The sequence below is a fragment of the Melanotaenia boesemani genome, chromosome 4 (genome assembly GCF_017639745.1).
Source record: "Melanotaenia boesemani isolate fMelBoe1 chromosome 4, fMelBoe1.pri, whole genome shotgun sequence".
NCBI classification, from domain to species: domain Eukaryota; kingdom Metazoa; phylum Chordata; class Actinopteri; order Atheriniformes; family Melanotaeniidae; genus Melanotaenia; species Melanotaenia boesemani.
This window is the reverse complement of record NC_055685.1, coordinates 11,797,922-11,821,841: the sequence shown is the minus strand read 5'-3', so window position 1 is coordinate 11,821,841 and position 23,920 is coordinate 11,797,922. Positions and strand designations below refer to the sequence as shown.

General features: G+C 38.1%; 2 protein-coding genes across 3 annotated transcripts; both read left to right on the top strand.

The window, feature by feature from the left end:
• The first annotated feature begins 6,225 nt into the window (after positions 1–6,225).
• LOC121638960 lies at positions 6,226–9,469 on the top strand. Its single transcript, XM_041984083.1, has 5 exons — positions 6,226–6,362; positions 6,575–6,946; positions 7,413–7,571; positions 7,655–7,710; positions 8,410–9,469. The coding sequence occupies exons 1-5, from the start codon at positions 6,326–6,328 to the stop codon at positions 8,530–8,532; spliced, it is 747 nt and encodes a 248-aa protein (XP_041840017.1). The 5' UTR covers positions 6,226–6,325; the 3' UTR covers positions 8,533–9,469.
• A 10,349-nt stretch (positions 9,470–19,818) lies between these two features.
• Positions 19,819–23,296, top strand: LOC121638959. Of its 2 annotated transcripts, none has more exons than XM_041984082.1 (5): positions 19,819–19,859; positions 20,011–20,400; positions 20,811–20,957; positions 21,042–21,103; positions 22,437–23,296. In XM_041984082.1, the coding sequence occupies exons 1-5, from the start codon at positions 19,823–19,825 to the stop codon at positions 22,554–22,556; spliced, it is 756 nt and encodes a 251-aa protein (XP_041840016.1). In that variant the 5' UTR covers positions 19,819–19,822; the 3' UTR covers positions 22,557–23,296. The 2 variants fall into 2 exon arrangements, with proteins under 2 accessions (XP_041840016.1, XP_041840015.1); XM_041984081.1 differs by having other exon boundaries at positions 21,039–21,103.
• Positions 23,297–23,920: the final 624 nt, after the last annotated feature.

Below are 23,920 nucleotides of genomic sequence, written 5' to 3'. Positions count from 1 at the left end.
TGCAAAATAAATAAATAGGCAATGTACTGTAGAGAGAACCACTGCATGTCCCTCATCTCAGTTATAATATCCTATTTCTGAAATATGAATAGACAACTGAGTGAATAACATTAAATTATTGTTATGGAAATTTACATTCTGATCGTTTTCATACACATTTATCTTCATATAATTCATATAAATGCTAAGGTTCATCTAAGAGTAGTGCCTGACAGATATCGTATGTTTGTGAAGACTCTGTAGAACCCAGTCTGACTGCAGGCGAAGGTTAGTTTAGGCTATAGTTTGATTCCAGCTGCAGTCTTACTGAGGTGAAAGTTAAATAAGAATACTTCTGTTTTCATACATGGACTGTCCCCAGGGATTGACTGCGAGGAATGTGGACTTTGAGTAGAGTACAAACACTCTTGGAGAATGAATAAATGGTAAAACATCTTCTGCAGACAATCTGTTTTCCCTGCTGCAGCATAATAAATGACTTAATAGACATGTAAGAATTTGCATGTTCTGCATATTTTCCAATGTTTTACATGCTTAAAGTTGATTATCAGTAAGAATAGTTATCAGCTGCTGTGTATTTGTGTAATTAGATAGTGTGTGGCATAAATCAACACCTTATATTAGGTTCTGCAAAATTATTAGACAGATTCATTTCAAGTAAAATGGGGTGAAAAGAGAGAGAGGAATTTAACAGACAGTGAAAAAGTCAAAAGTTGTCAAATAGCTCCAAGGCAGTGACAACACTCCTTAAATAACTGAACCATTGAGGCATGGCCAATTAAACAGCATGCTGTGCTTTGTCAACAGGGTCAGAATAAATTTATGGATAATAAAAAGGTGAAAATTAGCTGCAAAACACTTGAGGAAATAATACATGTTAAGCTGCTACAAACCCATTATCATCAACTGCAGATGTTAAAATGAAAATAGATTGTGCCTGTTTTTTTGCTCATGCAGCTGTGCAAGTAGAGTTTGGCAACATCCACAGGGCAAGACTATTTCAGCAAGAGAAGACTCTATTAGATGTATCTGAGTATTCTACTGTTTAGAAGATCAAGAAACCAATAGGCTACAAAGGAAAAAAAATGAAAAAGGAACTTGGTATTGAGTGGGGAAAAAAGGTTAAGGAGGGCTCTCTCCAGGTCAATCACAAATACAAAGCATTTCAGGGGAACTATTCACAAGGGCAGTCTTGACGGGGAGTTGGCTGACACAGTCACTCAGAATGATGGCATGGAGGACAAGCAGAAATAGTAAAGTCCTCTCGAAACACTGATCTGGGGAATGAGACTGGAACGTCTCTGATGCTTGGCCAGCAGGTAGACGGGTCATACCAACTCATGATCATCAGCCAAGAGGGCGTTCTAACTGGGAAACTCAAGATCCCTTCAGCAGTCACCATGCTGGCAGAACGCCTGCAGACTCAAGGACAGGTACTAGCATAATGTCTGAAGACCTTGAGCTGGGGGATTATCAGTTGGATCTAGGCCACAAGGGATATCTGTGTAGCAGGAATGGGAAGTCCATCAGCATGGTAGGACTGACCTGGTGGGCCAGGATCCAGCTCCAACACTGACATGGTGGGCTCTGGTTTGGGGACCTCCATGATTCCAAGACTCATTGAAGGTCAGGCAAGTAATCAGCTTTATTAGGCTTATAATGTGGCAAAGATCTTGGCTGGAGCTGTACTGAAGACACTGAGGTAGATGACTGGGCCCTCATGAGTGGTGGTCAGGAGGCCTTTCAAAGGACCTACTCAGGAAAACCTGGAGTGATCCAAAACTACATCTTCAAATCTGAAATATTCTACACAGCATGTAGATTCGTTAAAACACAGTTTCTGATTTGTGAAACCTTTATTTTATTTGTGAAAATGCTAATTTATGAGGTTATTGACATCTAGCTACATTAGACCAGGTCCTGAACAAGAACTACAATACATAGAATCTTCGAGCCTGGACTGGTGAAATATCACAGACGTCATCTGGATTCACTAAGTTACTGATTTGTCAAACATTTATTCAGTTTGTGAAAATGCAAATTATGGCAATCCAATAAATTGCAGAAACAGGGGCATTGTGCTTTTCTCACTGCTTTTGATCTAGAAACACCGCTCTGATGGCACGTTTGCAGTAAAAATTTGTCCCTTTGTGTGGAAAAACTGCTTTTTTTCAACCATTTTAATGCAAATTTTGGTCCTTGTGGCTTGCCATAGATATTTGACATGTGCCTTCTGTTTTCATACACCCGCTCAGTTTTCAAGTGCGCTAGCCTTGAAACTAAAGGAAAGTTATGCATGTCCCCAGTGAGTCTTGGGCTGGCCTCCAGCAGTAGGCTGGTGACCTGGAGAAAAGCTTGAGGGCCATACAGTAGAATCAGTGGAACTATTTACTGTAAGATTTACCTCCTCAAAATCTTCTCAGAAAGAATGATCTTCTCCTAGTTGTATTTTTATGAAACTTACAGGAAAAGGGGCAGCAGAGCTGGGGATTTAAAAACAAGTCAAATAGCCATCCATCCATTTTCTGCTGCTTATCCGGAGTCGGGTCGTGGGGCAGCTACCCTAGCAGAGAAACCCAGACTTCCCTCTCCCCTGCCACATTCACCAGCTCATCTGGATGGATCCCGAGGCGTTTCCTGGCCAGCCGAGAGATGTAGTCCGTCCAGCGCATCCTAAGTCTTCATCAGCCTCTTTCCGGTGGGACATGCCCGACATGTCCAGGAGACATCCTGACCAGATGCCCGAGCCACGTCATCTGGAGGAGCAGCAGCTCTACTCTGAGCCCCTCCCACAGCTCGTGACCATAGGTGAGGGTAGGAACATAGATCGACCGGTAAATCGAGAGCTTTGCCTTTTGGCTCAGCTCCCTCTTCACCACGACAAAACGATGCAGAGTCTGCATCACTGCAGACGCCGCACCGATCTGCCAAATAACATCCAGCAATAATAAAATTAGACATTAAATTAAAAATTAATCTAAAGCTCTGGTGAATTGAACAGGCCAAAATGCAGACTTGTAGGCTTAGTGATAAATTAGGGAGTAAGGAGCAAAGAAAACAGTATAAACACTCAGGGGGTACAGTAAAACAGGTTTTAAAAAATGTAATAGAAAGGTGGTAAGAAAAATTTGAAAGGCTTTTGAAAAGATGGCTGAGATGATATGAGAACTCAAAATGGTTTATGTAAAACATTAGAAGTGTTACAGCAAGGTACAAAAGAAACATTAACAGGAGAATTAAAGTAATTTAAAAAGAGTTTAAGCAGAAACAGAGAAAGCTAAACTAAAGAGAAATAGACAACAACATACATACAGTGAAATGATACATCACCATCATCCTCATCCTCATTAATAATACTTCTGTAAACATCCATCCATTTTCTGTACCGCTTAGTCCAAATCCCAGCAATTAGCAGGCGAGAGGCAGGGTCCTATTGTAAACAAGCATGTGAAATTATAAGGCAAATACTACATTATTATTAAGATATGTGATTAAGAGAGGAAAGAAAAAGGCACACTCACGTCACAAAAGTTGTTGCTACAGGGAATTGTGGGGCCTTTCTTTTTATTCGGTATCCTGTATTTCCTATCAGATTGTACGAAGTATCCTATGCTATAGGAGATAAGGAAGGAGGCATTAAACTCCCTTTCTTAGCATATGGAGCAGCTTTCGTCATGGCTGCTGCTTAGATACAGCACTTCTGGGTCATTTACGAAAGCCTCCAAGCAAAACTAGTCCACACATGGTGTTAAATAACTATTCACAAAGAACAAAGCTAAAGAGTTTAGAACAGGAATTAAAGCAAACACCAACTTAATGTGCTCTTCAGTAAAGCAGTTGAGTAGATGAAAAAGCAAAACTTAAACGTAGTATAGTTTATCTCAGATGGTTTTTTGGTGTACTTGTTTATAACCACACAATATTTTATCTGAAGTTAGCCATCTGTTGAAAGCCCTCACCAGCAGCATCTATTGTACTAGAGCTGATTCTTATACTGATAATAAAACTCAAAATACAGTCATCACAGTAACTTGTTTATGAAAAGATGCTGTTGCCACAAAGCTTAGAGGAATATACAAGAGAAGACAAGAGTTGATGGTGAAGCACTGTTTGATGTGAAGAAGTCACAGGAAACCCATTGCGACAAAAAACCCCCTCACACATTTACAGTTCTCATTATGCACACAGGCTGAATGTGCAGACAAGTCCACAGTTTCACTGTCCATAGACCATGTTGATGTCTAAGAGAGATTTAACAGCAACACGTCTAATTTATACCAGGTTGTTTGGTGTGTAAAGCACACAGGAAAAAATAGCCTGAGGTGAGCAGGTCTGAAACCGTCAGATAGCATGTGTCAGTGTTTTCTTCAGTGACCACAACAAGCGCTATGTAGATCAGTTACATCCTCTGAACTGTTTTATGTTGCGTGTCTATGCTCTGAGTGAAGGGTTGTTCATGCACAGGAAGTGAAATATATAAAGCACACATTGCTGCCTTGCAACAGTATCTGAGTGAGACATGTGGACTTAAACTGGACATATATAATTGGATCAGTTTTTAAATTTGGGAAAAACTGAAAAGAATAAACAGTACAGTGTAGAGCTGTGGTGTTGTCTGAGATGCTCTGTGTTTAGAGGGAGACATCTTGTGGAGAATTTAGGCATGATGATAATGATTAACATAGTTTTACTTTGAATATACTGTGTGAGAAAAGCTTGTCTCCTTAAAGCTTAATGCGCAGACGTAAAAAAAAAAAAATAATAATAATAAATAATATGCTACGTTTTTGTTCTTTTTTTAAAGCTTTTGATTTCATCATCCCAGTCTGATGTTATATGTTTAGTCTCTTTAACAAAATGATTCAGTGGTTGCAGATCAAATCTAAAATGTGCACATTAATAAATGAACTTACTATTAACCGTTGTCTATTTAAGGAAAATTGTCTGAGAAAATTATTATTTTTCTAACCAAAGCTTATAACTCTATACACTAATCGGCTATAGCATTATGGATGCCTGTCTAATATAGAGTAGGCCCTTTTCATGTTTCCAAAAGAGACCTGACCAGTTAGGGTGTGGACAAAGAATATTTAAGGTCATCCTGGAGTTTCTGGTACTGGAAAGAATCCACCTTCACTTTTCCTAAAACAAAACTATCATTTGTGTAAACCATATGCATAGTTAATGGGTGACTATGAAATACTTGTTCACATTTTTCTTCAGATTCACTTACTAAGACTTTCTTGGTAGTTTGTTTTAAAGATGCCCCTGGTACATAGTTCACAAAAACGTATGAGGCAAAACAAACTTTACTTCACAGGAAAGTTTTTAGACTTTCTCACAGGAAACCCACAAAAATAAACATCTCTCCGTACAACTGCAAATATCTGTGCAAACAAATTTAGCTTGCAGATAAGAGCAGTCTCAATGCCCATAACTCACTTTACATATAGAAAATAGCTCACACCAATACAGGAAACTACATCTGACATTAGCTAGCCAAAATCTTATGGTACACAGAAGGATAGATAGACACTGTGAATGGATGGATAGGTGGATGGATGGATAGATGGATGGATGGATCTTAAGAACTTTTGTTTAATGAGGCTTGATGTTTTTAGTCATTTTATTCTTTTATGTCCCTCTTTTTTTGCTATGCGTGCTATGCCATGCTACCATCAACTACCATCAAGTCACACGTTTGCTGCACTTAATAAAACTATTGACATGTTGCTATCTCATAATTTACAAACATTGTGACTTTGCTATGTTTTGGATAAGATAACAAACCTATGTTTTAAACATTTTCTATTAGTCTGGACTTAAGATTAATTTCCTATTCACTGGATTCAGTTATTGGCCTCCCTCAGACCATGTTATACAAAATGGCTGCCAAAATAAAACTTTTCCATGGTTTCAGACATCACCCTTTTTAAAAAATGTCTATAATTTCAAAATTTTAATTAAAACAGCATTACACTGCATTTAAAAAAGACTGTATATCTGTTGCAATGTCATACAATGGTAATTAGAGCCCAAAAAAGTTCTTGGTTTCAGCTGAAGAGTCTAAAGGTCCTTGGTTAAGACTTACTGAGCCCTAATTTTATTTCAGAGCTGTCAATAAGTTTCACAAAAGTGTCACCAGCCCACAAATGGTCACATTGCACCCTGCTGACTGCACACAAAATAGCCACAGAATAAAATGTTCCATTCAACAAGCCAATCAACAGCTACATCTCCTTTAATGGAGAAGTCTGCATAGATCATAGCATCCGCAAGTAGAAGCTGTCACACTGTCCCTCAGCTTCGCAGGTCATCATCCCTCATGAAAGGACTCCTCATCACTCTGGTTGCTCTCTTGGGTAAAATTATGTTTCCCTTTTTGTTTTTTTGTTTTTTTGTTTGTTTGTTTTTTTGTTTGTTTGTTTTTGCATGTTTTTATATTTAAATGAAACACTACTACTCTTTGTCAGAAATAATTTCGAACTTGAGGTTTTAATGTTGTTTTGCTGAGCTGTAATTTGAGACTGTAGAACATTTGTCACATTTTTTTATGATTGTATTTTAATTCCAGGAGTTGTTTCCTGCAGTAACAATCGGAATTCTGGATCAGTGACAGTCAGACCTGGAGACAACATCACTCTCTACTGTAGCGAACCACCTGGAACTGGAGAATCCATAGTGTGGCTCAGAAACTGTACTCATGAGAACCAGCCTTCTCTTCTTCTAGAAGTAAAGTCTGATTATAGCTTGAATCTGAATCATCATTTTACATTTGTGAAGAACCAGACTTCTGATTCCTATGACCTACTGATCATAAATGTAACTGAATCTGACGAGGGCGTTTACAACTGTGGAACGAAAAGATTGAAAGTGGAGCAACATAAATGCATTTCTTCAAAATATATTTACAATTTTTGCAACATTACAACGAGGCTCACACTCAGTAAGTACTTTTGTCTGAATTATCTGATAATATACTTTCAACTAAATAAATTATCTTAAAAAACCTGAGATGTGTCAGATTGGGCTTCAATATTGTAAAGAAGACTTATTTTATACACCTGCTGTATGTTTACAGTAACATAGAAGATCCTTTTCAGGAAAGGACTTTATGTTAGACTCAGCTGATTGAGATAACCCTCACATCATCTTCATCACTATCCAGTTTTTAACTTACTGGACTGGTTATGGTAATTAAAAAGGAGAAGGGTTAAAAAAGAAGAAAAAGAATTTGCTCAATCAAAGGTGTTTTGGTGTTGTTGTTTATTCTAAAAAGGTTTAAGATAAAAAAAAAAAAGATCGACAAGAAACTTTATTGATGCAGCATGATGTTTGATAATGTGACATTTATTTTATGTTTATAAAACTCATTCAGTATTTTTTTCTTTTTTATATTTCTCTAAAATCAGGTACAAAGTTGCATACAGAAAGTTGCAATCCAGAGTTCAACGGGCCTCACTGGAAATGTGATTTTAACTGCAAGCTGCTTCTCTCCGTGTGTTCAGCTACGACTGTTCTCTCCACCCTCCTCTTTACTTGTCTAGTTTACCATCTTTGCCTGAAAACAGGTGCTTTCTATGTTTAATTTGCCATATCAAAATATTTATGATAATTTGCTATTTTTATGTTATTTTTCTTTTCATTTTATCAGCAAAAACTCAAGATGAACAAAAATGTGACCCGAGAAGTCAAACAAGAGAAATACAGGTAACAAAAAGCAGCACACTTATTAGTATTGTTATTTACACCCTTTCTCATCATATTAATTCCGAGTTATAATTTAGAGCAAATTAATGAAGTCCCTGGTTTTGCTATTGAGTTCTACGACACTGAACTTTTTACAGTTTGTCTATTCAGGCCTCTAAATTTACACCCACCAACTTGCTCATTGCAGTTTAAATTTCATTTTGGCTGGTATGAATTAAAGCCTGCTGCTCTGTTTGGCAACTGATGAATGATGCAGATCATTTTAGTTTTTTGTCATGGCAACGCTAACACTACTTTCCCACTGAACACTATTCCATGGCATACTATACGTCCTCTGGCCGTATGCATACTACTGTGTGTGGTGACTGAACAAAGTGCAGCTAAATGAATAGTGAAATTAGAACAAAGTAACGTGATGTGTTTAAGAACATCCATAAAACAATTTAAAGGAATATGTATGATTGAATTCAGTAGCACTAATAATCTAACTTATTTCCTCCCAAGTAAAGATTGTTCAGTAGAAATTCTGATTGTCTGGTAACTTTAGGAATCCACCAGGCACGTTGGATGATGATCAGAAAGGAAACTTAGAGCTGTGTATCTATTTATTGGCTTCTTGTCTAGCTACAGTGTGTTTTTCATATGATATTTCATAAAATCACACTGTCATTATGCCTGATAACAAATGTCTGATCACAGGGTGAAGATGTGTGCTATGCTGCTTTGGAAATCCGTCAGGAATCAAAGAGATCAAAGAGGATGAGAACAACCCAGAGTTCAGACTTCAGCACATATTCTGCCATCAAGACATCTCAGGTGTAAAGGCATTCAGATTTAAAATAAAGATGTAACCAATGAGAAGCTTGTAAAACAAGAAATACATCTGCCCCATAAAAAAACATGAAGTTCTTCAGGCAAATATTGATCAGTTGTTATTATGTTGATGTTTTCAGGCTTTCTGGATGAAACTGTTGATGTACCACTACCCTTATATTTTTTTAGACAGGAAAGGGATGTATCTCAGAAAAAATACAACATTTGCTTTTATTAAATCAGCTACTTATAACTTAGGAAAATCAGCAAGTAAGCATATGTGTAAATACAGCAATAGTCTGTAGAAAAAAAATTAAAAAGAGAACGTGTTGAAACAAAGTGAGTTCATGTGGTTGGAAAGTGTGGTGGTTTCTGTACTGTGAAAAGAGAACTTGCTTTAGTTTTTGCTCATTCACACTTCTTTCTTGTTTGCAGAATGATGCAATTTGTGGTTCCTAGTACAGAAACAAATGTGAGAGGAGTTTTATTGGTCAATTACACCAGTTGCACGTAAACCCCCTAAATTCTAGTAGAGAAAACCAAATCAGACAAAGATCATCTGCACTCAATTGTTCTGTTGTCTAAGCAGCTAAAATAAATGAATAAAAAATGGTATTTCTCTAGGTCTCTATAATTCTATAATTTTTATTTATTTAACCACCTTGTGTCCTCTCGTCATAGATCAGCCTGCTGATCAAAAGCATTCCTTCTTAGTTGGTGGTCCCATTTCAGTTCACCCTGACAAGATGTGATTAAGAAAAGGTCAAGGAAAATAGAAAAAATGAATAAATTTATCAATAAATTCTACCCGTGGCCAAAAGAAGGTCAATTTTTAAGAAAAGTTGATGTAGTCTACATTAGGGGGAATTAAATAACTGGCTAACAGTATAATGACATGACTCAGCAGCAGTTTTAGGTGTGGGCCAACAAACTATGAACTGAAATGACTGACTGGGGCCTTCTCAAATATAATATAATATAATATAATATAATATAATATAATATAATATAATATAAATTTATTCTTAAATATACATAGTATATCCATTTTTCTTTTGTGGATTTCCACTCCAGTTTTTTTTTTTTTTTTTTTTCTCCTCCTCCGCAAGGATTTTTCCTAGTTAGGATAATTATTTCTTCAACTCAATTACAATTGCAGGCTACATAATCTATACTGCTATCCTCACACAGCCTATATAATGTACTTGAAATCAGTCAGGGGAAATATGTTCAACTTGCTTTCTGTTGTTAATTTCCATTTATGAGGGTTCTTACCCAAGTTACAAACATCTATCTGTAAAGCCAGCTGCCAAAACTTTAAAGGAAAGTTTCTTAATTATGAATGTATATTGTGCATCAGAATGTCTGTGCAGGTTACAAAACACCCTGTTTAACTTCCTCTTCTAGGAGACTTGAGTGGTGCTCACTGTGTGGACTCGATTATCTTCAAGCATCATCTCCAAACAAAAGCTTTCATCTTTATATCGAGATCAACACTAAAGTGAAAGCAACCAACCACTCAAGATCAGTGTTACAGTTGACAAAATAAAAGTCAGCTTTTTTTCTAAGTGTCAACACTTTGAAGTACTTAAAGTTTGTGAGAACCAAAGAATGAATGAATTAATTAATTAATTAATAAAAATGCTGAAACCAACTGTCTAATTAAAAAATGTGTTTTTACTGATGAAACTTATCCTTATTTTTTTTTTTTTTTTTTTTTTTTTTTTAATTTGTCCGGAGTCATCAGTTGCAAAAATGTGTTTAAATTCCAAAGATAGATTACTTCATTGTCATTCAAAAACAGTACACCAGGTAAACACATTGTAAAAGAAAATAGTAAAAAGCTAAAAGTAAGAAACAATAGTTATAAAAATATAACTGCCATTTAAAAGAAATTATTATAAATATAATACAAACGCTGAATTAAAGTGCCATCATCCAGTATTGGCTCATGTTGCTATGTGTTACTGTGTTAGCAAGTGAGTAGTCCGATGACAGTTAGATAAAAAAAATGGCCCGGAACCTTCCAGTTCTACATGTCACACTGCGGACCTTCTGCCTGAGGGTAGGACAGAAAACAGTCTATAGTAGGGATGGGTGGGGCTCTTGTTGATTTTCACTGCCCTGGTCAGGCAGCACTGTTTTGCCAGGTCCTGAAGTGGGGCCAGCGTGACCCCAATAATCCTCTCGGCCACCCTGATCACCCTTCTCAGAAACTTTTTGTCTGAGAAATTGCTGCTCTTGTGCCACAGAGAGATGCTGCTAGTGAGCACACGCTCAATGGTGCCTCTGTAGAAGGTGGGGGGAATTGTTGGGCTAAGGTGAGCTCTCTTTTATCCCTGTGGAAGTGCAAGTGCTGGTGGGCCTTTTTGACAGTGGAGGAGGGGTGCAGGAACCAGGTGTGTGGGACAACACCCCTGATTTAAACTGAGGTGGGCGCAGGCCGTTTTCTCCTGAAGTTGATCCCCAGTTCCTTGGTTTTCTCCACATTCAGGATCAGATTGTTGTTTGTGCACCAATAAGTAAAAAAGTTTGACCTCCTCCCTGAACTGCCTCTCCTCGCAGTCCTGGACCAGAACCACCACGTCATGTCGTCCGCATACTTGATGATGTGATTTACACGGTACTTGGCACAACAGTTGTGGGTAATCAAGGTGTTAAGCAGAGGGCTCAGGACGCACCCGTACTGAGAGCCGGTGTTCAATGTGATGGTGTCTGACTTGTTGTTTCCTCCCCTTAGAAACTGTGGCCTGTTAGTCAAAACATTCCAGCATCCAATTCTTAAGGCCAGTGTTCAGTCCCAGTGGGCCTAGGTTGTTTATCAGATTGAAGGCTGAACTAAAATCCACAAACAACATCCAGTGAGTTCTTGTTTTCCAGGTGACCCAGTGTCAGGGGAAGTGCAGCGGATATGGCATCCTCTGCGGACCAGTTTGAGCAGTAGGCAAACTGAAGTGAGTCAAGTGAAAGGAGTAGGAATGAAGTGAGGATGTAGGAAGTAGGAAGTAGGAGGGCCATTCAAAATGCTTCATTATTAAGAAGGTGAGTGCTACAGGGCAATAGTCATTAAGGGTTGTGACCATGGATTTTTTTTTTTTTTTTTTTTTTGGAACTGGGATGATGGCTGAAACTTTGTAGCAGGATGGCACCACCGCTTGATATGATATGTCTGTCAGGACATGCGTCAGTTGTTCTGCACACTCCTGAAGCATGCTGCTCGGTATCTGGTGAGGACCGCAGCTTTTCCTGAGTTAATTCTTATTAGTGTCACAGCACCTGCTCTTCTGATTAGGGAGTAGCCTTCACTGCTTGTGTTGTTGAGTACTTTAATCTGTCCAAAGTATTTATTGAGTTGGTTCATGGAGTCTCTGTTGGTCTTACAGGATTGAGGAGTGATCTTATAAGATGTGACAGATGTAATCCCCTGACACAGTCTCCTGGTGTTCCTGTGGTCCTGAAAGTCTTGTATTTTGTGTCAGTGGGCCCTTTTATTTAGTCTGATTGCTTTATTCAGCCTAGCTCTTGCTGTTCTTAGCACCGCAGCATCACCAGATTTAAAAGCAGCATCTCTTGTGTTTGTAGGCAGATACAGTGGTAGCATACTCCTCAATGTCAGTTTTCTGGTTCATGGTGACAGCCTCTCTGAACATAGCCCAATCCATGCATTCAAAGCAGCACTGCAGGCTGTCGTGGCTCCTTCTTGCCACACTCTTACCAGCTTTGAGGAGGGCCTGGTTCTGGTGAGCAGGGGTCAGTAAAATGGAGTTACCATAATCGAAATGTGGTCCGATGAACCTAGGTGAGGGTTAGGAAAAACTTTAAATGGCGCTTTGATGTCGGTGTACACATGATCGAGGGTGTTAGTTCCTCTGGTTGCAAAATCAGCATGTTGATAAATATAAGGAAGAACCTTCTTCATGTTGGCCTGCTCCTATCAGCTTGGTAAGTTGTCAGTCTTGCAAAGCTAATTACATCCTCCGTGACTGTGTCGTTGATCTAGGTCTCACAGAAAACAAGAGCACAGCGTCTCTCACCTCTCATTTAGATGTGGAGTCTAGCTTGATATAATCCAGTTTGTTCTCAAGTGAGCTGGTGTTTGCTAGCATAATCGATGGTAGCGCTGTTTGACAAGGGTTAGTTTTAGCCCTAGTGCTAGCCCCGCCGCGGGCTCCACACTTCTTCTTCTGCACACACTGCTGCCAGCCACAAGGGGGTGTATTAGTGATAAGCGGGCCTCACCCTGTGTTCACAGCAGTCCCAGGTCTTGTAGTAAATCCATGGTATTTGAATTTACGAAATCCATTGAACACTGTGCAGCTGGCTGTTCCGATTAAAAACCGTTCGTTTAACAATGTTTGTATCTGTGTATCTATCATGAGCCCTTGCAGCCACTGCCGACATGGGCACCGTCATAAGAAATAGTTTCAAATAAAGTCTTGGGATTTCCTCAAAAACTATTTTGTTTACATTTTACCTCAAAAGATGTCATATAAGTTTCAACTTGCCAGCTGTTGACCTTTTATATAATGCTATGTGATGAGGTCAAAATTTTATGTCTCTTACCACCACTGAGTAGGGCACAAATTCTTATATTAACAGACATAAATTCAAGAAGAAAGATGATGGAAGGGGCTAACCTTCAGCCTTTGTGTTACTCTGAATAAAATGCTAGTTTAATACTAATTCTGCACATTTTAAGAATAAGACTATATGTTGACATTGCACAGAATGTTAAACCAGATTGGTTCTGAATTGCCTCCCCATAGTGCAATAAGTTAATTTATAAATAAATAAATTTACATCAAGTTAGAAAGATACTCAAATCATACTGAAAAGATACCTAAAACAGTCTCAATCCACTTTATTCATAAAGCACATTTTAAAAACAAAGACATGTTTGCAAAGTGATGCATATAAAAAATTAACAATATTGACATAGAGGATCACAATACTCACGCAGTGTTAAAAGTGGGTCTTTAGACAGGACTTAAATCACTCCACTTGGGGGCAGATCAGACATGGAGGGGCAGAGGGTTCCAGAGTCTGGGGCTGACTACAGAGAAGGCCTCTCCCCTCTAGTTTTAAGTTTCTTCTTAGGCACCACAAGCTGGGACTGGCCCTCGGACCTTAAAGCGTGCACTGGAGTGTAAATTTAAAGGCAGTCGGCAATGTATTGGGGGGTCAGTTCATTTAAAGCTTTAAATACAAAGAATAAGATCTTAAAATCCATTAAAACATACAGTCAGACAGTGCAAAGAATCTAAAATAAGGGTGATATGTTCGCATTTCCTGGCCCCATTTAAAAGTTGTGCCACGGAGTTCTGGACTAACTGCAAACGGGAAAGTGTGTTATTGCAGATTCCTGAGCAAAAATCATTGCAGTGGTCCAGACATGTAGAAAATATAGGCATTCACAACCTGTTCAAAAAATATTAAAAGATAAAAAAGATTTCACTTTTGATAAAAGACGAAGGTGATAAAAACTCAATTTTAAAATGGCATTGACCTGTTTATCAAGTTTAATCACTATCAATGGTGACTTCAAAGCTGGTGACTTTGGGACGAACATAATTTTGGAGGGGTCCCAAGTCAAGGAGGGCATTTCCAAACAGCATGATCTCAGTCTTCGCCTCGTTCAGTTTTAAATAAATTTTGGCTAGGGCATGGCTGTTTTTGGCATTTTCCATGTAAATTTGGCAGTCAACAGCATAGAAATGATAAGACACGCCATTTTTTCTAAAAGTCTCTGTGAATGGGAGGAGGTAGAGGGATAAGGATTGGCCCAAGGACAGAACCCTGGGGGACACCACAGTGCAGCGGAGCAGAGGATGAGGTGGAGGAGCCTAGCCTAACTGAAAAGGACCTCCCACTCCTGTAAGACTGAAACCACTTGAGAGCAACCCCCCTGACACCCACACAGTTTTCCAAATGAGATAAAGGAGTTGCATGGTCTACCGTGTTGAAAGCAACTGTCAGGTCCAAGAGCACTAAAATGGCAGAGCTACCAGAATCCGTCATTAAAAGCAGGTCATTAAAATCCTAAAAATGCACAGCCCTCATATGTTTACATTATAACTTGTAACTGTACGCCTAGAAATAAAATGTTTTGACCATCCATTTATCCATGTATCTGCTATCTTATCTATTTGTGAAAACTAAAAGTTGTCTCTATGTGCTCAGCTGTCTTGACTTCACCTAATGAAACATTATGAAACATTTTCATAAGAATTTAATTCCTTTCTTATTGACATATTTATCACAATGTCTTGATATTACTGGACCCTTTCTACTTACACTACCCTTCAAAAGTTTGGGGTCACTTCCCTATTGAATCCCATGGCAAAGTGACTCAAAACTTTTGAACAGTAGTGTATAATAAAAAAAAATCTGGCATCTAACTTAAATATTTCAAAATCTGAATATCTCTCTAGCAAAATTGCATTCTTTAAAATACTGTAACTCTGCGACCATTTACGCTATCAATGATTCTGAAAGATGAGAAGCACAGCTTTGCGCTGATATATGGTAATTACGGTACCATAATGTGGCGCTGGTATACGGCTGGTTAACTGAAGTCTTGATTAAAAAAACAACAAGAAGCTTATTTGGGACAAAGCAGTAGAAATGTCACTTTTCATGTTACAACCTCGTGTTTGTGGTGAGATAAATGACTTATTGGCTTTTACACACTGCTGTGGTTTCCTCATTGCGTGAGACCCGCAAACACCGGCAGCCCTGCCCATTGGAAAACCGCAAGTGGGCAAAACCACTTTGAGGAATGGAGGGGTCATAATCTTTCAACAATTAAAAAACACATTGTTTTAACATCAGTGACAGTATTCACTTCAAGGGGCAGTGGTTACTAGGTGAGATCACAGATTCACCCGTTTCAGCACACATTCACTAAAAAGTGGAGCAAGAAAGTGACTGAGGTGACAGAATTTTCTCATTTTTGGGCCTCATATACAGGCTATGAGGACTCATATGACTGTTAGAAAAACCTTTAGATGATGAATTTTGCATATTTTGGAACCTTTAAAATAAAAATTAAATAAAAAAACAGAATACTTGATAATCAAATAAGCATCTCAGAGAGGCTGATGTAAAGATGTAAAGATGGGCACAAGTTCCCCAACCTGAGACAAACTGTCCTGGATAATTGTGGAGCAACTTCAGAAAAATGTTTCTTGATGTATTGCAAAGGCTTTGTAGATCCTACCATCTAGCACATAATATATTGCCTGATATAAACTAAAATGAAGACCATTTGCAGTCTGTTATGTGCTTTAGAACATAACAACTGTGAATCATCTGGGTCATATTATGTATGTTTTGTACTGAAGCTTGAACTGGCAAAGTTGGATCAGGTGTTTTGTTTGCCTGTCACGATAACAAATTTTGCTGTGCAATTAATTTTCTCAGGAATTATTGCAATAAACGATAATGTTGCGCAAAGTGATAATGTCATATTGAGACCATTGAACTAATATAATGACAATGCCATAATAATGCAAAACAACAGATTTTTATTTCTAAAGTACATTTTACACTGGAACTGCAAGAAATGTTAAATAACAAACACAAAATCAAATAAACAGAAATAAAGAGAATGGACTCTCAGTCTCATTGGCAATGAATGAAAACCAAACAACCAAAAACAATAAGTATGATAGATAATACAGTCTCTGTTCTGTGAACAAAATGGCCCTTCAAAAAAAAAAATATTAAAAAGAATAACATGCAGTCTGTTAAAATATTAAACAAGAGGGCTCAAACAGGGAAAACTGGCAAAACTGCCAGTTAGTACCATTGTATTTAAAAAAAAAAAAAACTGCGTATTGTTGCTGTTGATGAAGCTGAAATATCTCCCCTCATCACTGCATCCAAGAGTTTTGATCCTGAAGGACTAGAATCCAGGGATGGAACAATGGAAATGGCGACAACCGTGCAAGTAACACCTCCAGGTCTGTTTGACTTCACACGCCCAGCTGAATGGCCAAAATAGATTAGAAGATTTGAGAGGTTTCGGATCGCAACAGCTCTTGACAGCAAATTGGAGAAATATCAAGTGAACTCACTTTTGTATGCTGTGGGAGATACAGCCAACAATGTTTTGGCAGTCAAAAAAGGAAAAAAAAAAACAGAAAGCTGGAAAAGAGGGCGGCCGGTGTGGTCGAAGGAACAAACATTCGTGGAGAGACTGCCCAGCAAGAGAAGCACAATGTAATAAATGTCAGAAAAAAGGACATTTTGCGGTAGTATGTTGCACAGTAGAAGCAGCTAGAATGCGTGAAGTCACAGAAGATCCGGAGGAAAATAATAGTAAAGATTGCGTGTTTTGGGGGAAAATGGGTTTAGAAAGATCAGAGCCTTGGTTGAAAAAAGTTAAAGTGAATGGACATGGGGAGAGCCTCAGTAAACAGTGTTTCAGAAATTAAAACACGTTAAGTTCCTCAGATGTACTCTCACAGTACTCCAATACTGCAGAAACAAAGGTTGCTGCCGACGCGTCACCGTACGGTATCGGAGTGGTGCTTACCCAAAAGCAGGCAGACAGCTCCTGAAGACTGGTTACATATAGCTGTATTGTTTAATTTCCAGAGGATTGACGGACACAGAGAGGTGCTATGCGCAAATTGAAAAGGAGGCACTAGCAGTCTTAAGGGTGTGTGAAAGATTTTCATCATATCTCATGGGTTTACAGTTCACATTGATGACAGACAACAAGACCCTTGTACCGCTGCTAAGCACGAGAGGCTTGGATGATCTTCCACCATGGATCCTGAGGTTTCGTCTGAAGCTGCTGCGCTTCTTATTCAACATTGTTCATGTTCCAGGAAAAAACCTCGTCACAGCTGATGCTCTTGCTCTCTCCAGAGCCCCACTGGAGGACCCACCCTCGGCAGAATATCTTCAGCTGGAAAATTTTTATAGACTGTTGTTACTTGCCTCCCAGCTACAGAGAAAAGGCTGGGGAAAATAAGAATGGCACAAAAAGAGGACAATGTGTGTAAAAAAATTAGGGAACTTGTTGTGGAGGCTGGCCAGAGAAATGCAGGCTGGACTCTAATATAAAATCTTACTTGCAACACAGACCAGATCTTCACATTGCTCATAATCTGCTCATGAGGGGAGACAGACTGGTGATACCACTCCTCATGAGAGCAGATATTTTAAAGTGTCTACACGAAGGACATCAAGGGATCTCAAAGTGCAGAGCCAGAGCCAAGGAGTCTGTCTGGTGGCCGGGCATCAGCACACAGATAAGACAAATGGTAAAACAATGCCAACTTTCCACAGAACTCTGAACCCTTGTTGACCTCACCAGTTCCAGAACGACCATGGCAGAAAATCGGAATAGACTTGGTGTGGAGTGGTCGAGAAAACAACATCTCTTGATCATAGACTATTTCTCCAGATACATCGAGATAGCAGAACTCAAACACAAAACAGCTGAAACTGTGATCAAAGCTGTCAAAGAGGTCTTCGCGAGACATGGACTTCCTTAAACTGTGGTATCAGATAATGGACCGCAGTTTGCATCAGAGTTGTTCCAACGATACGCAAAAGACTTTCAGTTCTTTCATGTCACGAGCAGGCTACGTTACCCACAAGCCAACGGGAAAGGTGAATGTGTGGTTTGTACGATAAAAGAACTGTGGAAAAAAGACGACGATCACAGCAGAGCATTGCTGGCATACAGAGCCACTCCACTGGAGCATGGATTCTCGCCAGCGCAGTTACTGATGGGAAGGAACCGTCTCTACCACAACCAACATCCAAACTGAAAACAACGTGGCCAGATCTATAAGAGTTCCGGAAGAAGGACGGGGAAGGACGACGTCAGCAAGGACAATACTACAACCGGAGACACCGTGCCTGAAATCTCCCACAACTGACATCGGGACAGAAAGTGTGGATTACTACCGACAGAACAGATGGAGCAGTTGTTGCACCTGCAGGTACTTCAACATCCTACCTGGTCGAGACGGATAATGGGGTTTTGAGAAGAAACAGGAGCCATCTTCGGCCTACAGAGACAGTTACCAGGTCTGGTTGAATGACTAGACCACCAGACAGAATGGACTTATGATATTGCTGATAAAGGAGAAGGCGTTATGACTGTTTAGAAAAGTTCTGTTAGAGAAAAAAAAAAGATGATAAGGGAGATGTGAAAGGTATGAAGATGTTTTGGGTTCCGGGTTGTATGTATGTTATAGTTACAGTTCAAAGAAAAGAAATAGTAGAGTATATGTTTCAAGCAAAAAGGAAGAGGTGTAGCAGGACGACTACAGTTCCCATGATGCATCCTACCGGATGCACAGCTTGTATGTGTTGGCGAGGGTTCCACCAGATAATAAAGTAAGCGGCTAGCTAAAGGATACATCCACTCCCAGAGTTTTCATTATACACTCCGCACTCTGGATTAGTCGAGATACTCCATAGTAAAACCTACTGTCATACACAGTCTATTCTAATGTAAGGTAGAAAAAAAAAAAAAAGAAAGTGATCGCAGCCGGCAAACTCATTGCACTCATTTTTTCTTACCATGCAATTAACTGACTTATGGCTTATCGTGACAGGCCTACTTATGCATACTTTTAAGCCTAAGAAAAGTTTTGCAAATTTATGTACAATATGTAAAATTAAACATTTAATTTTGACAAAGCATATTTGTTTCACTCTGCAGAGCTGCAGCTTAATTTACCCCTGGTGCAATTCAGTACCAATTTAATGTCCACCAAGAAGTTCCACATAAAACTCACATCAAATGATTACTTCACAATTATTTGTATGTGATGGATATGAAACCAACGTGGTTTTTAATTTTCACCTGAGCATAGTATTTTCAAATGACTCCAATCACTAAATTTTTATGATGATAAATTAGTATTTTGATGCATTAAAGCTTTAGAGTTAATGCATCTAAAGTAGAGTACAGTATTTAACTGTGATATTGTACACATAACATTTTCCATATACAGTTATAATACATAAAGTTACTTTGCTGAAAGGTGAAACCTTTGTGATTCCTCTGTATGTTCATAAGTTGTGGCTTCGATCAGGTCAAAATCATCATTGCTGTTGTTTCATCTGGTTTTCTCCAAATAAATCTTATTTCATTTTTATGTCAATATAGAAAGTAACTCAATGTTCAATGAGAAACAACCACAGAAGAAAATGTTCCATTTAACCTGCAAATCAACAGCTTCATTTCCTTGAATGGAAAATTCTCTGTCATCAGCATCCGGCAGTAAAATGTGTGAAGTTGCATTTCAGCTCCATGTCACCAGCACTCATGGAGGGACCAACTATTGTTCTGCTGCTTCTTCTGGGTAATTTTAAATTTCTTAAGGTTTTTTTCAGTTTTCCTTTAAGTTTTTTTTTTTTATTATTGAATTTTCTTTAACTTAAAGTTTAAATGATGATTGATCAAGCATCAGTCTGATCAATCTTTCATTATATTTTGTTCTATCTGTATTCCAGGTTTTATATCCAGCAGTTATAACTGGACATTGTCTGAGGTGAGAGTCAGACCTGGAGAGAACATCACCCTCTATTGTGACTGTAAAACGTCGACTGGAGTATACATAGTGTGGTTCAGGAACTGTTCTCATGAGAACCAACCTACTCTTGTTCTCAAAGTGTTAGAGATTACTAGGAAAAAGCACACCAGTGAACTTCTGAATCCTCTTCAGTTTGAACTAGTGAACAACAGTACCTCAGAGTCCTATGACCTGATGATAATAAATGTCACTGAAACTGATGAGGGCCTCTACTACTGTGGAAAAGAAATAAGAAAGGTGGAGGATAAGAATGAACAAATGGGTAGCACATATACTTACACATATGGAAACATCACAAGGCTCAGAATCGGTAAGTACTTTCGTCATATATGTTAACGATATTTTATGTGTTCTTCAAAATTAATTTGTAAAATAACTTGACCTTAATATTAGTAAATGTGAAACAAAGTCACTATTAAATCATGTGCAAAAACTACTACTGCTGAGAAAATTATCTAAATCTATTAAACAATAGCTATCAATAGACCTTATTCAAATAGATCTTTTTTACCACCAATAAAAAATCCGTTTGTAAGAAACTTTTTACCTGTACAAAAAAATAAAAATAAAAAAATAAACAGGTGGTCAGCTCAGCTTCTTTGATAAAAACAATATAAACATCTTTCAGCAGGAATATCGCTCATTATGGGTTAGGTTAAAGAAAAAGAATTAAAACTCAAAACCTCAGAGGAAAAAAGTAAAATGTTGTGTTTGATCCAGATTCCCATGAACCTCTTCCTGACTTCAACCAGACTCAGCAGGGCTGTGATGTTTGCTGGAAGCTGTTCTACATTTGGTGTCCAGCCGTTTCTGTCCTGTCCGCTTGCTTCTCCTCTCTTTTGGTGTGTCTGCTTTTGCAGAAAACAGGTATTTACTGTTGTTTTTTTTTATCTTCAAGCTTGATTTCTGAAATATGACTGACATTTGACATTTATGATCTTGTTTCAGCAGTAAATACACCCCACAAGGATTTAAAGATAAGCAATACAAAAAGTCCAAGAGAAGCAACACAGGTGATCAATGAAAGCAGATTTATATGTTGCTATTTGTATGGATTTTTCTAATGTTTTTTTGGTTCATATTTCTACTCATCTACTGACGTTGGATCTCATTCACCACTGTCTTCTTACAAATCTTCTTAAAAACGTCTTTATATTATGATTTGATTAATATAATTATTATTATTCTTTTTTCTTTTTTGCATACAGTTTCTCTTTCATTCTTTTGTTCATTCAAAATTCGTTCATTCATTTATTTAAGAAAACTCTCCATCAGTTTCACAAATGTTTTCTTCTATGTTTCTTGTTAGATTGGTAGTCCCCCATCTCTTGCAAATTGTCAGTAACTTGCTGGTAAATATCTGAAAATGCCCATAAAAGGGGATGAGACTGAAGGGCTATTTGCAGACAGTCAGTCAGTAACAATATTAGATGGTCAGTGGTGTTATTAATCAAGAGTCAGCACACATCCTCAATTATTGACTATTATTGATTAAAGTAATTATTATTATATAAAGCTACTGTTGTAGTAAATTTTTATTATTAAAAAATATGTCCCACTGACCCCTTGTTGGAAGCGCATGCCTACTGTGCACCCATGGTGTTAGACCAGGAACAGAATTAAAATGAAATCCCCATGACTACAACGTGTTGTTTGTTGAATGACAAATGACTAATTTATGTAGTAGGTTATGTTCACGGCACAATCCACAATATCGTGCAATCTATTTTTGAATAACAAATACTTTTTTAAATTTCCAAAAAGCTATTAAAAAGACTGAAACATGTTACTGTCATTTAATTTTTGATTAATTTTAGTCAAACAATAGAAACAAACATTGATTTTGTTCAGACATGTCAGTTCTCAAATATAGTGTATAATTTGTTCTTTCATAAGACTAATCTTGAATACAAAGATTTTTGTGAATGCCATAGTTTTAGTTAAAAAAAAAAAAGGTCATAAGACTTATCCCCAATTTCTACAGTGTGCGACGCGTGCAGTGCTGATCAATTCACACTGGGAGCATGTCAGGTGCAGAGCGCCCGTGAGATCACGAAATAACAGGTGAATTGGAGAATCTTGTGATTCTTCACTTCCAGGATAAACATCTTGTTGTCCATGATGAAAAAAAACACTGAGACTCCCTGACCAATTAATGACATAATGTTTACATGTTTCAGCGAGTGCGGCACAGCCATAACGTGGCGTACACACACCCGGTTTAAATTTGCCTTTAAGAGCAAATTTGTTCCTAAGAACTGTTGGTGAATGAGGCCCATTGAGCTTTGTGTTTATTTATTGGCTTGTTGCCCAGTCACATTCTCAACCACACATGTCAAATCTTAGGATGAAGACGTGTGTTACGCTGCTCTGGAAGTCCATCAGGCATCACACAGATCCATGAGGACGAGGACCCAGAGATCAGACTTCAGCACATATTCTGCCATCAAGACCTCTCAGGTGTAGAAAAGATGGAATTTAAGAGACAGATGTGACGTTAATCAGAACTTCTCATAATGTGTCATTTAGCCTGACATTTTGCTGTTGGAACATAGATCAAAGGGAAATGTGCTCTCAGTTCCTTTTCAGTATAAAGTTGCTCTGCTTTTGATTTGATAAGCAAAAGTTAAACATCCTTTGTTGTTGCTGTAGGTTTTTTAATGTCTGAAACTGTTTTCAAAGTGCTAATTATTCATGAAACTGTATGACATACATATGTACTGTAAAGGCCATTTATGCTCAACGCAGAAGACAGATATGGAGATGATGACAAGATGCAAAACCTGCTAACTCTTCTACGAAGTGTCTCACTGTGGCTGACCACATACAGTAAGATTCACCCTCTTGTTTTTGTGTAAGTGTTGCTGATACCTTTTAAAAAACTTATCTGTCTGCCTCACACAACTCTTTTTTGCTGAATGCATCTTTCTTTGTAGGACATCTTTGCACTAAAGAATAAAATATGACTAATATTAGAAAATGAATAAATGAAATTTAATAAATACCGCTGTTGGGCACATTACATACTTTTCTTACATTACTTTGAAAAAAAAAGTAATCAATTTTAGCTACTAGTTACTTTTACCAAATATTAACTGAGTTACCAACAGTTACAGTATTCAAAAAAAAAAAAAAATTATTCAGGAAAGCAATTATTCTGTTACTTTTTGTTTAAATATGTTCCCTTTAATGGAACATCAAATTAATCTGCATGTTCATCTGTTCATAATAAAATTGAATATTAGATTAGATCAGACTGAGGCATGAAATGGAACCTTATGGAATAAATTATTAACAAAAAAATCATTGACAGTAATCTCAGGGTGCTTGGATGTTGTGGCTCCGTCTCCTCCTCACAAGAATTTCACATGATTCTCACTGCTTACAGCCGCCATGAAGAAACTCTTTGTTTCTGGTCATAATGAACATTAATGTTCTTTTCTTTGATCTCTGTGAGGGAGAAGTGATGTCTGTGATTCCAGACTAAAACTCTTTGTTTTCTCTGGACTCACCGTTGCTGCATATCTTGGTTATTTGTGTGTGAGAATGTGTTCGTGTGTTTGACTATGCACACTGACTTTTTTTTTTTTTTTTTTAACTCTTCATCAATTAATCATCATGACTTGGGCTATGTGATTGTTTCTCTCTGTAAAATCCCTGGTCAGATGAAGACAGCTTCAGTATGCTGAATTATAGTAACGTTTCTATCATCAGTAACAGTGTTGTAACGATGGAAAGAGTGATTAGGAACCAGAACCAGAGGCAAAGGAGGCGCATCCCAACTCGGGACCCCCTCGGAGACAGGAACCAGAGGCGGAGAAGAGCATCCC

Excerpts from the sequence above, each read along its gene's own strand:
- LOC121638960 (XM_041984083.1), top strand. The coding sequence starts at position 6,326 with ATGAAAGGACTCCTCATCACTCTGGTTGCTCTCTTGG. Across the intron at positions 7,572-7,654 it reads CCATCTTTGCCTGAAAACAG|CAAAAACTCAAGATGAACAA; the intron begins GTGCTTTCTATG and ends TCATTTTATCAG. Across the intron at positions 7,711-8,409 it reads GTCAAACAAGAGAAATACAG|GGTGAAGATGTGTGCTATGC; the intron begins GTAACAAAAAGC and ends GTCTGATCACAG.
- LOC121638959 (XM_041984081.1), top strand. The coding sequence starts at position 19,823 with ATGGAGGGACCAACTATTGTTCTGCTGCTTCTTCTGG. Across the intron at positions 20,401-20,810 it reads CATCACAAGGCTCAGAATCG|ATTCCCATGAACCTCTTCCT; the intron begins GTAAGTACTTTC and ends TGTTTGATCCAG. Across the intron at positions 21,104-22,436 it reads GTCCAAGAGAAGCAACACAG|GATGAAGACGTGTGTTACGC; the intron begins GTGATCAATGAA and ends GTCAAATCTTAG.